Here is a 16,133-nt window from a genome sequence, read left to right as displayed (position 1 = left end):
TGCCACTCTCCCATTTATCATAGGCTCTGGATGAATTTAGCCAAGGCTCAATTAACTTACAGTATGAATTGTATTTGCAGGTTAATGGAAGCCAATGTACAGTTATGTGCAATCAGCTGATGCTCCTCTTTAAGAACGTAAGGGCTTTGCCCCACTACTTTGAGCCTCCACCTCCCTTGAAAATAAAGCAGTTTGAATTCTTTATTTTCTTTTCTGTTTATTGTTTAAATTAGTTTTTGGTGAGGCTTTGTTCCGTACCTTAACTGGGCTGTATTTACTTTTATTGATGTCACATGCCAACAGGGAGGGAGGGGGCGTGGATGTTGCCATGAAGAACTTCGTTGCTGTTCAATTAAAGTGCACATGACCGACTGACCGGTCTCTGGACTCATCCAGTCTGACAGGCGTACTTGAGGCTTCTCAGTCCAAATCCACTCTGCTTTGTGCACAGGGACTGGGCCAGCAAACCATTTCTTTGTGTCTTCACTGGAGCGCTGTGTTGCCATGTCAATCCAATCCACTCCCAGCGCAGCTCTCATGCTATTTAATGTAATAAATATCTTAAGAGCTACGTTGGCATTGGCTCTTTGCCAAAATGCAACTTCTAACCTTGGGCATGATAGGGCCATACAGCAGTGGGCGGAAAGAGTGTAGGCTGAACATGGCCAATTATGTTGCAACTTTTTTTGAAGTGCACAATAATTGACTATGGTGCTATTTTTCAGGTTACTAGTGACATTAACCCATGTGCTTATGATTTGAAAGGCACAGGTTATTTTTATATTTCAGCCAGAGTTTGGTGTATTACACTATGGGTAAGCTGCTCCCACGAGGCTTGTAACACAATAATTTCATGTATTTAAAATGAAAATAATCAGTAAGTTCCCACCACTTCAGAGTTATGTTGTGGGTGTACGATAATGTAAAGCTCATCTGCATACATGTGTATGCCTAGTGAATGTGGAGACAATGTCCTTCACCCTGAAACTCCCTTAGGTCAATTGGTGTTGAACCCTTTGCTCATACAGTGAAAGGTGAAGATGACTTATGTGCCCTTCCACTTTCAAACATCTCTAGCCACCACTGTGCGCGAGGGCTTCCCGAGCACCTTGCTTTCTACCAGGTGGAAGGCTTTGGAGCATGTTGATTGAGGGTCGCGTTGGGGCAGATTATAGGAGCTCTTCCTTTCGAGTGAGATTGTATGCCATGGCAGATTGAACAAGGATGACAAATGTAGTTCGATGGATAAGAACGTCCACTTCCTTATAACCTGTAGGTGGCTGAAATGCATCATTTTAAAAGCTGGTAGGAATGTTAATATGTTACGTCTCCTTTAACATCTTGTGTCACTCCTTTGAAAGTCTTCACCTACAAATATTACCCTGATTCTTGTCTGAAATGATTTTATATACATTAACATGGGGACTTAATTGTTGACCTGCTGTACTTGGGACACAATGCAATGTTGTACAAATAAAAATTCGCCAATAAAAAGATTTATAGAAATAAAAACAAATATACAAGACAAATGCTATGACATAAAGCATATATACATACCCTACTATCTATTCATTACCATTCGCTTTGCCTTGTGTGTGTCCGTTCCCCACACTCAATAATGGCAATAAATCGCATATTACACGCTGCACATCTATTTATTTATGCACACAATGCAGTATGTCCTTTATTAATGTATTACCATGGTTTGCAAGAGGTTTAAATGTGTACAGTAATATAAAATCAGGTTTAAGAGACATGAATTATCACGAGAGGTGTTTCCCTGTGAAAATGCGTAATTTGTGAGGCAATAAATAGGATATTACTCTCAATGCATCGGCACCAATGGTTTATGCCATGATTTTCGTCCATGTGCAGTTGTTGTAAAGGCAGGCCTAGACACAGTCTCATCGGACTGGTGCATAATGTGAAGCAGTAATGAAGTAGGACAATGATCTTGGCTGGGGCAAATTACTCCTAAGCTGCAGTTTTGATATTGCAAAGATACGGGCTTTGACCTTTGTACGTGGATAAGGTCATACTAGCTATTGCGAATTAATGGAGTTTGTAGATAGGTGATAAAGGTTTAGTGAGAAGGGTGCGCTTTACGCTGGGGCTATATTTCGAGTGGTTTTGGTTTATGAAGCGTTCATAGTAGGCCATTGAGAACCGAAGTAGTTAATACAGTTCGTAGCAGTGGATAATATTTGCATCGGGGTCGAGGTGGGATATTTCACACTTCAGACTTCAGTTAGAACATAGCCTGAAGCATGGCCTGTGATTTGAGGGAATTTGCTGCAGGTCCTACCCAATCACGAGGCTCCTCCGCCGTCGCGTGCGAGGCTCCGGCTGCAGGTCACTGGAGTGATGGCGCAGATTGGAATGAGAGTTGCGTCACCGTCCAGAGCCGGGAAGCACTTGGGCTCTTCCTGCTGGCGTGTCTGGTCTCATTGCGGCTCACGGTGCAGGTGTACATCCCTCGGCGGGTGGGGCGGGGGCGGTGGGCGAGCAGAGGCATTCTTACATAGACGTTCAGCGTGCACGCGTCCCATGAGGAGCTCCCAGGCCCCTGCAGTCCGATGTGCCCGGGCGTGTCTGCGTTCCCCCTCTCCCGCAGCGCTGGGGCTGTCTCGGTCTGGCTCTAGCTGAAAGGTGGGCTGGGGTTCCCCGCAGGCATCACTCATCGCGCAAATCCTGCTTCACACCACTTCTCCGTTACACAGAAGATCTTGTTCCGCCGCGCGCACCCATTACCAGCCTTCACCCTGACACTAATTTGACAGGAATCCATTCTCGTTCATCATCATCCTGCTCACTCTTGTGTAAAATGAGTCTTAACGTCGGCACGTTTTGTTTTTTTCTAGTTATCTGGCTCCCTTAAAGTTGAATAACAATCTTTAAGAGCTACAGAAGTCTGCCAGCGCGCAGTCTTGTGTGGCAGCCGTGCGCTGTAGCGCCTCACACAAGGCGGTCTCCCTACACCTGGCTTGCAATTACTGCTGAGGCGCTAGAGCGGGAAGCCAACCAGTCTTGTGACTAGAAGACCTTGGTGGTCGACAGGCGCTTTAGCACATGGATACAGCAGGCCCTTTATGAATATCAGATAAGATAGCTACCAGCTGTCGGGCCGCGGTGAGACAGGGTGAAGTGCACGGCCGATAGGAGGGTCTTTGTTCTCAGAGGGATGCATCGTTTGGCCGGACTCTGTGGGGCTACCCTTGACCGTCAGAGCACCCTGTATCTAAGGCAGCCATTGCTGTGATGGAGTCCAGGTTTGTCATATTGCAGTTGGCCATCCAAACTTTGCGGGCACGGGAGGTTTGCAAACAGTGGTTATGTGGCAAACACAACAAATGCAGGTGAACATAGAATATTAAAGCACATAAATCCGAGATTATATTAAACGGCCCATGCATGGGTGATGTCAAAATAGGTCTCGAAATCCAAACAGGTATCATCGTCCATTGGACCATCCGAGGACGCTGGTTGTTTGTGGTGGAAGACTGGACGGGCCCTTTAAGAACCAGTATCTGTCCAAGGCCACACTAAGGTATGTGGCTGCTTCTGATTCCTTTCACTCAATCTAATGAACAGGTCAATTTCTTGCCAGTTTAAATATATTTTAGGAATTGGCAGTTTCCACCTGGGGGAAAAGAAGAGTGATGTTTGAATGGCAGTTTGTAGGGTCGGTGAAAGCACTTCACATTGTGAAGTAAGGGTCTTAGTTACAATGTTGGATGTTAATTACTAATGTGGTAGCGAAGCAAGGCTGGCATAATGTAATGCGTAACATACTAAGTTAAACTCTGCAAAACGTATGGCCCAGTAATTAAGTAAGAACAGATGGGAGTTTGGTCGTAGCATTCATGGCAAGTCAGAGCTTGTATCAAAGTGGTAACAGCTGGCAAGATGCGGATTACAGAACCCATTGCACACACCCTTAGAAGTCATCTGCCCAGAATCAGGAGGGCGCGGCTCTTCTTTGTTTGAGATTGTAAAACTACTATTTAGTTTAACTGGCTTAAACTGACTAAAGCATCCACACAGCAGATCAGAATAAGACGACATCTCTTTTCTTTCGGCAACGGTGCTGTACCATGGCACCTCCGCAATATACCATCTTATGTACATTACACCCTTTGCAGAATATAAGCTATGTAGCCCCCGTGTACACCATGCTATGTATTGAAACTTGGAGCTTAAAGGATTGAGGGGGCACACTGACACCAACAAATGCATAGTGTGGTCTCTGCTAGCATCTTTTCTGGCTTACCTGCCTCGGAAATGCTACAGAGCTAGAAACGTATTCCTCAGTCCTTCCTATTCTTCTAGGGGCACTCACATCATTACCACGAAGTGTGTACCACGCTTAGTATCATATTCTGCTTTGACATACTTTCAAGGTCTAATCACAGTAGAAAATAGATCCTGTTGGTTGCCCAGTTGAATGAATTAAATGCATGGAACATCTGATAGATGGAGAACATCTGTACACAAATACAGATGAGCCCTCCAGTGTCACCAAGATAACTTTGAATTTTTTTGGGGGGGATTACGGGCAAGTGGCATAAAGGCTTTAAGCAAAAAACTCCAATCAGAAGGCAGAATTTATTTATCGCAATCCAGGATTTCTCAAATTGTCGGCATAGTTCCTGAATAAATGGAATTCTTCTATCTACTTATCACATCAGTATGCAAGAAAATGTTGGTCAAGGATCCACTTGAAGTCTTCCTTTGGTGTCTAGATTCCAAGCATGACACGAAGTCCTGCTACAAATGCCCCCTGATGCACCTGAAAGCTATCAGGCACTACGTAGCAAAACCATATTCCACAGTACACTCCAAGCAGCAGACTCGCTCTAGGTTTTGGTCCCATTCCAAGTCACTGTCCTCGGCGAAGATGAATGTCAGGTCTTACCATGAATGCAAGAAGTCCAAGCAGGCGTAGAGATGTAGCACACTGGAGAACACTACTGATCTCCCTGAAGGGGAGATCCGTTCTGTTTAAAATGATGTCACTACCACGTATGATATGTCCTCCAGAACACTCCATACAGGATACCTGACGTTTTTTAAAGAGAGATAGATAATGAATTACGTAAATTATTATGGGATGGGGTGGTGCGAGAATAGCGTTGGGCAAACTCCAGAGAGGAGTATATGAGGGCGGACTGGCTGTACCAGACCTTAGGAAGTACTATTGCGCATCGCAGCTGATGACTATCAGTGATTGGATATTTGGGGCCAGAAATGTCCCAGCATACCGAGTTGATCACCTAGTTATGGTCTCTAGAGCCTATTCAGCTGCATTGCATCTTAGACTGGCTGGGAAGTTCATGCCCCCACATATGCAGATGGTGTTGGAGGCATGGAATAGGGCTAATAAGTTTCTCGATGGGACAATAAACTGACGGATCGCACCCCGCTATGGAATAGTGACAGGTGAGAGAAGGTCGGCAGACTACAGGGTTTTGGTAAATGGAAGCTGTTGGATATTGCCCCCTTGGCGATGTATGGAGGGGCCCAGCGATCATCTCGTTTAGGATTTACAGCAGGAATTCCAACTAACGGAAAGGTATAGATATATGCAAGAGGGGCACGCACTCCGTAAACATATTAGAGAGGGAGATTGCATTCCGAAATATAGTCCCATAGAGGACCGGTTCCTCCTAGACGCAATTCCGGAAAAGGCACTGTCCTTCACCTATAAGAACATTATTAATAACTCACCCGATACCCTGGGGGTGTTGCGTGAGGCGTCGGAAACTGACATTGGCTTGCTAGAAGATGACGATTGGTTGGAGCCCATACATAGTCCGAGAGAAGTGGCAGTTAGAGCGAGATTTAGGCTCGAACAGCTAAGAATCCTTCATAGGTCTTACTACACGAGTACTCTCATGTACGAGTTCGGGCGCTCCCACACAGGTAACTGTATAAGGGGTTGTGAACAAAAAGTAACTTTTCCACATCATCTGGGAGTGCCCAGTTATACATTGCTACTGGGGCAGGGTAATACGGGTGATATCAGAGGTTTTGGGACAAGAGATTCCTATAGATGCCAGATGGCATGTACTATGTGTAACAGGGGAGCAGGTGTGGCCGAAATACATGAAACTGGCCTATGGTGGCAGCAGTGGTGGCTAAAAGAAATATCGCCAGGGGGTGGGGGCTGCCCTTCCACCAAAAGTGGACCAATGGAAAGTTGATCTCGATTGGTGTTGCGCTGCAGAAAAATCAGTGTATGACGCCAGGGGTTGCCCTAAGAAGTGGGAAAAAGTGTGGCGCCAATGGGTGGCATACAGAGGCCTGCAAGCTGAGGGAGGATGGGAGGGAAGGTGGGGGGCCCGAGGTTAGACGAGGAAGCTTAGTGTATGAGGGAGGTTAGAGATATTGGTTCCAGAATGTCTAATGTACCAGCGGTTTTTGAACTGGGAATGTATGCCTTGTTGATTTTACCATCTAATCCCCGTTGTTGTTGTACTGTACAGTGCATATGATATATATTCAATAAACAGATTTGTTTAAAAAAAAGTCCAAGCAGGACTTGTCTCCATCCTGTTACTCTGTAAAAAATACTGTCTTGATGCACGTACTGTGCAAGGTGCACATTAAGAACTAAAGGACAAAATTAAGGGATAATGAAGGGAGAAGATGGAAAAGTGTATGAACCTTTAAAAAATGCATCACAACTGGTGACTTAAAAAAACGAAGGTTGATCAGGGAAATGTGGAAGGACTAAGAGGGCTGACAAACAACCGTTAACCATGCCCCTTGCAAAGCTTTGCTGGACCTGAAATAGAACAAATAGCAAAACATTTAGCAGTTTTACCTCCAGATGCTCAACTGGCAAGTCTCCAGGAAAAGGCCATAAACCTCACCCAATGGGCAGAATAAATAAACTTGGTAGACTGGTGATGAGCTACAATAATAACATCCATCACTTCAGCAGGTAAATCACAACTATCCAAATAAGGCTGCTCAATTTCCACACATGGAAGTGTAGTGTATGGAGATTAAGATGCAGCACCCTACCCTGTTGCTGAGACAAAAGATTCTCCAGAAGATCTAAGCCCAGTCTGGCCTGAACTTCAGAACTTTAAGAAGGAGCGGCCGAGAGGGGACGGTGTACAGGAGTTCTCTGCCACACTTCAGGGGGAATATGTCTCTCCAGCAAACTTTTGGCAGATACTCAAACAGACATATACATGGCACAGGCAGACAGCTGCTCCTAATCAGAAACGGGCATCTGGGTCAGATCCAGAGTAGGTACCACTGGAGTCGAGGCCGGCACTGGAGTGAGCAGAATTAACAAATCCTCCGGTTTAGGAGTTGAGGCATAGGCCAGTTTGGGAAGGGGCATGTTGGAGGACCAGTGGGGTCAGTTGTTGCAAGGGCATGGCCCACCAGTGGATGTTGAACTGGGATACCCCTAAGGCTCCAAATAGACGGATCTGGCATCAGCCGGAAAAGTTGCATTATGACCTTCCTGAAAGCCTCGATCTGCTGCGGAGTCGACAATGGGCCGGGTAACTCTGGGCACACCAGGACCAGGCTTGCTACAGATTCTGTGTCTAACAATGGGGCATAATCATGTCCCTTAAGTGCCGACTGCATGGCTTCTCGCAGTTAATTTTGTGCGCTGTGTTCAGTGCAATCTTCATGCACCACCTTTTACCTGATAAATTGTTGCTGCGAACTTACACTTAATCACCCCCCCAAACAACCATTGTGAGAAACCTCCGGCTTAAAATCGTATCCTACGCCCACGACACCCAGCTCATCCTCTCCCTCACCAAAGAACCCCACATCACCAGACACAACTTCCAAGAAGGGATGAAAGCCAACGCCACCTGGATGAAGAAGAGCTGCCTAAAACTCAACTCTGAGAAATCAGAAGTCCCCCCTCCCTCTTGGGCTTTCTCATCAATGCAAGATCCCTTGTTAAGAATAAGGTTGCTTTCAGGGACTTTGTCTCGCTTCGCAAGCCGGATTGGGTGTTTATTACTGAGAGATGGATTAGGGATTGCTCGAGTCCCGATCTTGTGGAGGCAATTCCCTCTGGTTATGTCCCAGCTAGATATGACAGGGTAGGTAGAATGGGTGAAGGTCTGGGCATTCTTTATAGGGATGTCTGTCTATACCTGTAACACCGACCCACTCACCACATCTCTTTATCCGTACCAGGCTTTATACATCTCAATAAAAATCCATCTGACTGAAAGCTTCACTGGTGTTGTGACTTACTGCCAACCTGGACAGAGATCATCATTTAGCCAGGATTTTAGTAACCTCATCGAACCGTACCTGGCAGGACCTAATCTTACCCTCCTGGGTGACTTTAATTTTCACCTAGATAAAATTCTTTGTAAGGATACCCAAATGTTCTTGGAAACTCTGGGTTGTTGTGGTCTACAATTGGTCAGGAGCCCCACCCATGTAGCAGGACATATATTAAATGGCATATTTTCTAATGACTCCCAGATCATGGCAAGAGAGCCTATACCTCTCTCCTGGTCCGACCATTACGCCATTTCTTTCAATCTCCAGATACCGGTACTGTGAACAGTCCCATCCAATAAAAAGGTAATGGAGAGGAAGAGAAAAAAATCATGGATATATATTCCTCGTTGAAACTTTTAAAGCTACTCACCACCCCCATTTTCCCCCTCCCTGTCTCCAGAGCTTACGGCCCACACCTGTTAGGAGGAACTAAATCTGGCTCCCCGATGGAATCATGTCCTTTGAAGATATTGAAAATAGGAAGGGAGGCTATTGTTCCCCACCTCACCTCAGTACTTAATGTAGCTATTTCACTGGGGCAGTACCCCATCCCTTGGAAGACTGCGGTGATCAAACCTCTTTTAAAAAAAACTTCTCTGGATCCCTCTGAATTAAAGAACTATTACCCGATCTCCCTGTTACCTCTTCCAGCGAGAAATCTGGAGAAACATCTGAACTCTCACCTCAGCTCCAATCTAGGGGAGCACCAGCTGCTCGATGGCTTGCAGCACGGTTTTAGAAGTGATCACAGCATGGAGACACGGAGACAGCGCTAACCTCTGTAATCAGCAATATTTGTGTTCAGGTTGACGCAGGGCACACCACGCTGTTGATTCTTCTTCACCTTACCGCAGCTTTTGAGACCCTATCTCCCATGAGACTGGTAGAACGACTTGGCCCTCAAGCTACTTACCTCCTTCCTTCGTGATCGGGCACAAATAGTGAAAATGGGTCAGTTTGAGATAGATAATGAATTACGTAAATAGCTCCTAACCATCTGTTATGTGGAGTCCCTCAGGGCTCCTCCCAGAGCCCGACCCTTTTCAACATTTATGTCGCCCCACTCTCCTGGGTTGTCAGATTCTTTGGATTCAACATTCTTCGCTTGCTCAAAAAAACATTTCGCTGGATCCCCACCGAAACTAGAAAAACAGTCACCCACGCTCTGGTCACGAGCCGACTGGACTACGGAAACACCCTCTACGCCGGTACCACCGCAAAACTCCAGAAAAAACTCCAACACATCCAGAACGCTTCAGCCAGGCTCATATTAGACATCCCGCGCAAAGAACACATCTCCGGTCACCTGAAAAACCTCCATTGGCTCCCCGTCAATAAGAGGATTACTTTCCGGCTCCTAACCCACGCACACAAAGCACTCTACGAAATCGGACCCGAATGCCTCAACACACGACTGTCCTTCTACACCCCCCCCCCGCCAGCTACGATCCTCCAACCAGGCCCTTGCCACTGTACCTCGCATAAACAAAACAACCATGGGAGGTAGATCCTTCTCCTACCTGGCAGCTAAAACCTGGAACTCACTTCCCGCTCACCTTCGCCTTACCCAGAACCACCTAGCATTCAGAAAGCAACTTAAAACGTGGATATTTGACAAATAAGTCCCCACCCTTCTTCAAGCGCCTTGAGACCCTCTGGGTATGTAGCGCGCTATACAAATTTATTGACTTGACTTGACTTGACTTGTTGTCCTATGCTGACGACACGCAAATCATGGTGTCTATTACCCACAGCATTAGGGAATCAGCCACTAATTTCAAAAGCTGTAGGAAGGCAGTCTCCTATTGGATGGTTCAGAATGATCTTAAACTCAACGGGGACAAAACAGAGGCCCTGATCTTTGGACACCAACAGAATGTCTGGTCGAATGATTGGTGGCCAGATACGCTTGGTTCTTGCCCTTGCCCTGTATCCCATGGAAAAAATCTAGGGGTCATAGTGGACAACTTTCTCTCTCTGAGTCCTCAGGTTAATAGAACGGTGTCCATTTCCTTTGGGATTATCAGGACTCTCAGGAAAATCTCCCGTTTCGTCTCCTCACCTCCCAAAAGCATGCAGTTATTGCCTTAGTGCTGTCCAGATTGGACTACTGTAATGTCCTCTATTTGGGCATTAAAAAGGGCCTTGTTCGTCGTTTGCAGCTGGTGCTGAATGCAGCAGCCAGGCTGGCGATGGATCTCCCTAAATACCACCTAGTCTCGGCTTCTGTCAGCAAACTGCATTGGCTCGCTTTAAACCGCAGAATTTTGTTCAAGGCTCTCTGTCTTACACACAGGGCCTTCAATGACCTAGGTTAAGATGGCATTAAAGGGCTTTTCAGGTGCTATGCTCTCCCACTAAACAGCTTAAATCAGCCAGTAAAAGTCTGCCGGCAGTCCCCAGGTTCAAGAGAGCTAGATGGGGTGGCACAGCCTTCACCACCACCACTGCTAGTCTCTGGAATTCCCCCCCGCTGATCTTTCTGGACACGTCCCACTCTCTCTTCTGCAAGGCTCTGAAGACCTTGCTCTTTACAGGTATATCAGTCTGAGCCTTACTTCTAGTTCTGTCTGACAGTCCCTTCTGCAGCTCCTTGACACCTCTGGGCTAAGTTTGCGCTTTAGAAGACTAATATTCATTCATTCGTTGGCTCCACCCCCTCCGCATGGGCCGACACCTGGTAGCCCCCACCCTCGGAAACCCCCCACCCGACGGACCACGTACAAAATCTTGGCATCATACTAGACTCATCGCTCATCATGAACCACCAGATAAACACTGTATACTCGGCCTGCATCAACACCATCCACATACTCCAAAAAACGTTCAGATGGATCCCATGTGAATCCAGAAAAATGGTCACGCATGCCCCATCAGCAGCAGACTGGATTACTTCAACGCTCTCTACGACGGAATCAACAATAAACTACTTTGCAAACTCCAGACCGTCCAGAACGTCGCAGCCAGAATGATTCTAAACATCCCCCGTCACAACCACTTCACCAAACACATCCGTGATCTCCACTGGCTCCCCATCGAAAGAAGAATAACCTTCAAGCTCCTCACTCACCCATACAAAGCCCTTCACATCATCAGTCCTGCATACCTAAGCAACAACCTGTCCTTCCACGCACCCAAGAGACACCTCCAACCAGCTGACCTTTCTCTGTCCACCATCCCACGCATCTACAAGACCAGAGGGGGAGGAAAGTCTTTCTCCTACCTCGCAGCCAAGGCTTGCAACAACCTCCCCCTCTCCGACAAGTCCCTACACTGCTCCAGTTCAGGAAGGACCTCAAGACCTGGCTCTTTAGATGACCCCAGCACTCAATGGACCCCCCCGTCCCCTCTAGTGCCTTGAGACCCTCGCGGGTGAGTAGCTGGGCTTTACTAACCCTGATTGATTGTGTGTGTATACACTCTCACTCACACACACACACACACACACACACACTCAATCACACTCTATATTTTTAAAACAACTTTTATTGGGTTTTTAGTTGTCCGCATTGCACTATCACATGCCGATTACATTTACCATGTGTGCACTGTCCCCAGGACCTAAAGTGTTGATCAGTGAAAATCAGAAGGATAGTTCGAAGGGATCAACCTTTATATTAAACCCTGTGTCCTTCTCTTGTATCAATCAAACCCTTGTGTCAGCTCTGAAGTATACATCACAACCATGTGTTCCCTCTCCATTATCCTCCACAACTTTGCGTTTTCTCTCTGGGGTTCTACACACGATATCGTTCATTCTCTGGTATTGCAGCTTTGTATCTTCTCTCTCTATCCACCACAGCCTTCTGTAACCTCTACAATGTCTATCGAGGCTACATTTACACCACATCCCTCTATCTCCTACCCCTTGTACGCATAGCCTCGTGTCTCCTCACTGGTCTTCACCGCGACCCTGTGTACTCATTTCTATATTGCGTCTTGTGTTCCCTTCCCCTGAGTTAAGCAGAAATCTGTCTCTATACCGAAATCTTACACATTGTTATCCCATATGATGTAGGGAGAATTTTTTATATTGTCATTGCACCACTTACTGATACCCTTTAACCACCACATCTCCGTCTTAATGTTGTTCCTCATTGCTCACTTGAAGACCCTGACACTCTAAGCAGAGCACTCAGTAAAGCTCGGCCTGTGTTCTTTAAGTTTCACTTGCAAGATCCTCTCTAGAAAGTTGCTCATGCCAAGCTATGTTAATCCACTACACGGTTCATCTGTAGCGTGCACAGCTTTCCGCTTATGTGGAGCTGGTACAGGCCTGCCAATACCCCTTAGTCCTGGATAGCCACATGTTGTATCCTTCCCACATTCGCTGGTGCTTGTTACAGCCTCTTATTTTTGTTTGTTGTAGAGACCCCAGAGTACATGTTTACGTATCACTCATTCTTTCCACGTGTCTTAGGGTGCAAACATGTGAAAGGTATCCTTCTCTTTGGACCCCCTGGATGTGGTAAGACGCTGATGGCTCGTCAGATTGGAAAGATGCTGAATGCTCGAGAGCCCAAGGTGGTAAATGGACCCGAAATCCTTAACAAATATGTCGGTGAGTCCGAGGCCAACATCCGCAAGCTCTTTGCAGACGCCGAGGATGAGCAGAAGAGGGTAAGTTACACAGAGGTGTTTTGGACATTTAGGTTTGACTATGTGACCCTTTTTAAATTGGAAGTCTTAAAATCCTTTGGATGAATTCCCAAGGAAACTGGAATAACCAAGTCAATAACATGTCCTACTTGTGCCCCAGTGATCCACCCAATCCTATAGGTGAATAGATTTAATTGCCTGTGCTAGTCCATTATTGATAGGACCAGGACCCATCGATTACATGATGCCTGAGGTGGAACAGCAAATACGTGTTGCATATCCATATCAGAGGATTTCTCCCTTAATGTGATCGTTGTCTACACACATGCACTTAGTTCAAAAGACGCACTGCAGATCTACTTAAGACAACATGTTTATAGAAGTCTCTGAAACGCAATGTATTATCTTAGATTTATGATGCATGAACATTAACTGAACTAATATAAAATATTATAAAACGCTAAATTATTTGGCTACTATTTAGCCTCAATATTTGCTCAAAGTAACATAATGATGGCCATCTCTAACAAGGTAATACTTCGTATAATCAAAATGCTTCACACATTACATTTAAACAAAGCACACTTGATACAACCCTACACATTCACCATACAGTACACTGAGGTGACTACAAATGATATTTATGCTTTCAACAGTACTAACCAGTAAACAAACATCATGCATCAGAACACATTAAGGTAGCATACACACAACATAGGTCAGTTCACATAGGTTGCTATCATACAGCATGTCTCATAAATACCACATGTACAAAACTGACTCACTGAATACAGTAGAGATATAACTCACAGTTGAGAATCCCATGCTCACAACTTCACTCTACAGCTTGACTTGGCACATAGTATGGGGCTGATACAGAGTTTTACGGAAGGGTTACTCCGTCACAAACGGGTATCCTGCCCACCGTATTACAAGTGCATTATATCAGATGGCACTTGGAATATGGCGGATGGGAAATCCGTCATGTTTGTGATGGAGTAACCTGCCCGCCGAATTCTAAATTAGGCTCCAAGTCATGATAGACCACAATAAACAGAACTCTAACATACACCCGGCACAGCTCATCCATGTTAAATAGGCTTGTAGGTTTTTACCAGCAGCATGTGTCCAACAGGCACCACATGCATAATATCAATCATTGCACGCACCCCCCCTAAAACAACAGAGCTATGCTGTTTGAATGAGTATCGCTTTGATGGCATAAACATCAGAAACTAGAATCGCTCAGGAGATGTAAAGTTCATGTACATTTACACATTTGCTCTGCCATATAACACTAGTCTTTTTACTAGTGCACTGAAATAGAGCACATGACAAGACAGCGCATCCGGTTTGCCTATCCTGTTTCCTAAGTTTATGTATATATTTGCTTTGGTGTCCACAACCACGCAGTAACTACCACTTGAAGAATTTTTCCACCATTGGATTCCAATCCTAAAGCACGTTAGAAGTTTCAGAATGTTAAGATGCCACCAAATAACAACTAAACCCACATGGTAACTACAACCCAGCATTAGAGAAGAAAGGGACTGTGTCTTTGTACTAGTATACTATCTAATTTGAAGTGAAGTCTGTATCCCTTTATCTGTTACCCATACAGCTGAAGGGGACTTTGTACTAGAATACTCTATTATCCAATTTGAAATGAGGGCTGTAGCCCTTTATCCATTTACTCTACCATCATGATCTGGAGATAATTGGATCACTGTCTCTGTACTACTGTACTCTACTATTCAACTTAAGTTTGTCTCCTTTTTTGTGTCCCTTCATTAGTTTATTCTATCATCCGGTGCTATAGTCAAAAAGCTCTGTCTTTGTACTAGTATACTCTACTACCAAACTTGAAATGAAGTCTGTATCTCTCTACTAGTTTACTCTACCACCAGCGCTATAGGTGAAAGCATCTGTGTCTCTATACTTGTATACTCTAACCCCAGCTTGAAATGAAGTCAGCTAGAGATGAAATGGTCTGTCTTTATACTAGTATACTCCATTATCTAATTTGAAATAAAGTCTCTATCCCTTTAGCTGTTTATTCTACCACTCAGCGCTAGAAATGAAAGCGTCTGTCTTTTCAGTAGTATACGCTACTACCCAACTACAAATGAAGCCTCTGTCTCCCTATTCGTTTACTATGCCATCTAGCCCTAGTGGTGAAGTGTTTGGCAGCACAGTGCTACTTTGTCCAGCCAAGACATTAAATGTTGTACCTGTATACCACCCAGCTCTAGTGATACATGGGGCTGAGCCAGTTATTTTTACAAATGCACTGGAGTACAGCCACCTCCAGCACCGTTCAACATAGGTATTTAATGCTAGGGCTGTATACTGATAAAACACTTCTCAAACAGGCCTAGACACTCATCACTTAGAATGTTATAACCACTAATCAAATCAAATCAAAAGTCTTTATTTAGATATAAAACAAATATCTTTAAAAGAGAATTTCCGGTTCAAAATATTTGCAAATACTAAAAACAGTACAAACAGTCAAATGAACGGTGAGAATATAAATAATCATCTCCTTGGTCTCCTAGTTACAAAAATTATTAAAACTGCTCCCCTGAGCTGCGATTACATACATAAAACAAACCATGATCACAAGGTACTGTTTAAACTATTCTTATCACTAATTGCCTAGTGGTTTGAAATTTTTAAAATGCGTTAATTAATTTAAAACCGGTAAGGGGAAAGCTGTGGCGGACCGCTTTTGTTTAAGATTGCGATATGCATGCTGGATCAAGTTTGTCAGTCTTATATTTAGATCTGTGTTATCTGGGTTCAATGCCGCAATAATGGCTTGCCTACAGGTCCGAACACCCAACCGATTCCATTCCCCCCTCAGCTCAAGCCTACGTTGGAGGTCGAAGGCGGGGCAAATGCAAACCACATGCAGTAGCGTTTCTGCTACTTCTCCGCACCCTCTGCAAGTTGTGTCCTCCGTGCGACGCCAGGGGGGTAAATTTTGCAAAAATCGCCAGTCGCCCATTCTAATAGTTATGAAACTGCGTTTTAAGTACAGTGAATAAGGGCTGGAGAGGTAAGTGGCAGGGATTAGCCAATTGTAGGAGTTAATAACTGCCCACGAGTGACTTCGTTTTGAAAACAGTGCTTTATTAATAGTGAGTGATCGCATTCTTACACATTTTTTGATTGCGAGCTTAAATGCAGGCTGACTGGGATTGAGGTCCCAGAGGCCGTCTGCTGACATTTGTTGGATATAATCCTTAAAAAGA

The 16,133-nt window shown here is 45.1% G+C and overlaps 1 protein-coding gene across 1 annotated transcript in view; it reads left to right on the top strand.

Moving 5' to 3' along the window:
* NSF (N-ethylmaleimide sensitive factor, vesicle fusing ATPase) overlaps window positions 1-16,133 on the top strand; it is a 657,569-nt gene that overhangs the window by 409,657 nt on the left and 231,779 nt on the right. The window contains exon 9 of the mRNA XM_078645103.1: window positions 12,698-12,897. Within this exon, the coding sequence (XP_078501229.1) occupies window positions 12,698-12,897 (200 nt within the window). The remainder of the gene's footprint in view (window positions 1-12,697; window positions 12,898-16,133) is intronic.

Source organism: Lissotriton helveticus, chromosome 5_1 (assembly GCF_964261635.1).
Source record: "Lissotriton helveticus chromosome 5_1, aLisHel1.1, whole genome shotgun sequence".
Classification (NCBI taxonomy): Eukaryota; Metazoa; Chordata; class Amphibia; order Caudata; family Salamandridae; genus Lissotriton; species Lissotriton helveticus.
This window is presented reverse-complemented; position numbering and strand designations above follow the sequence as displayed.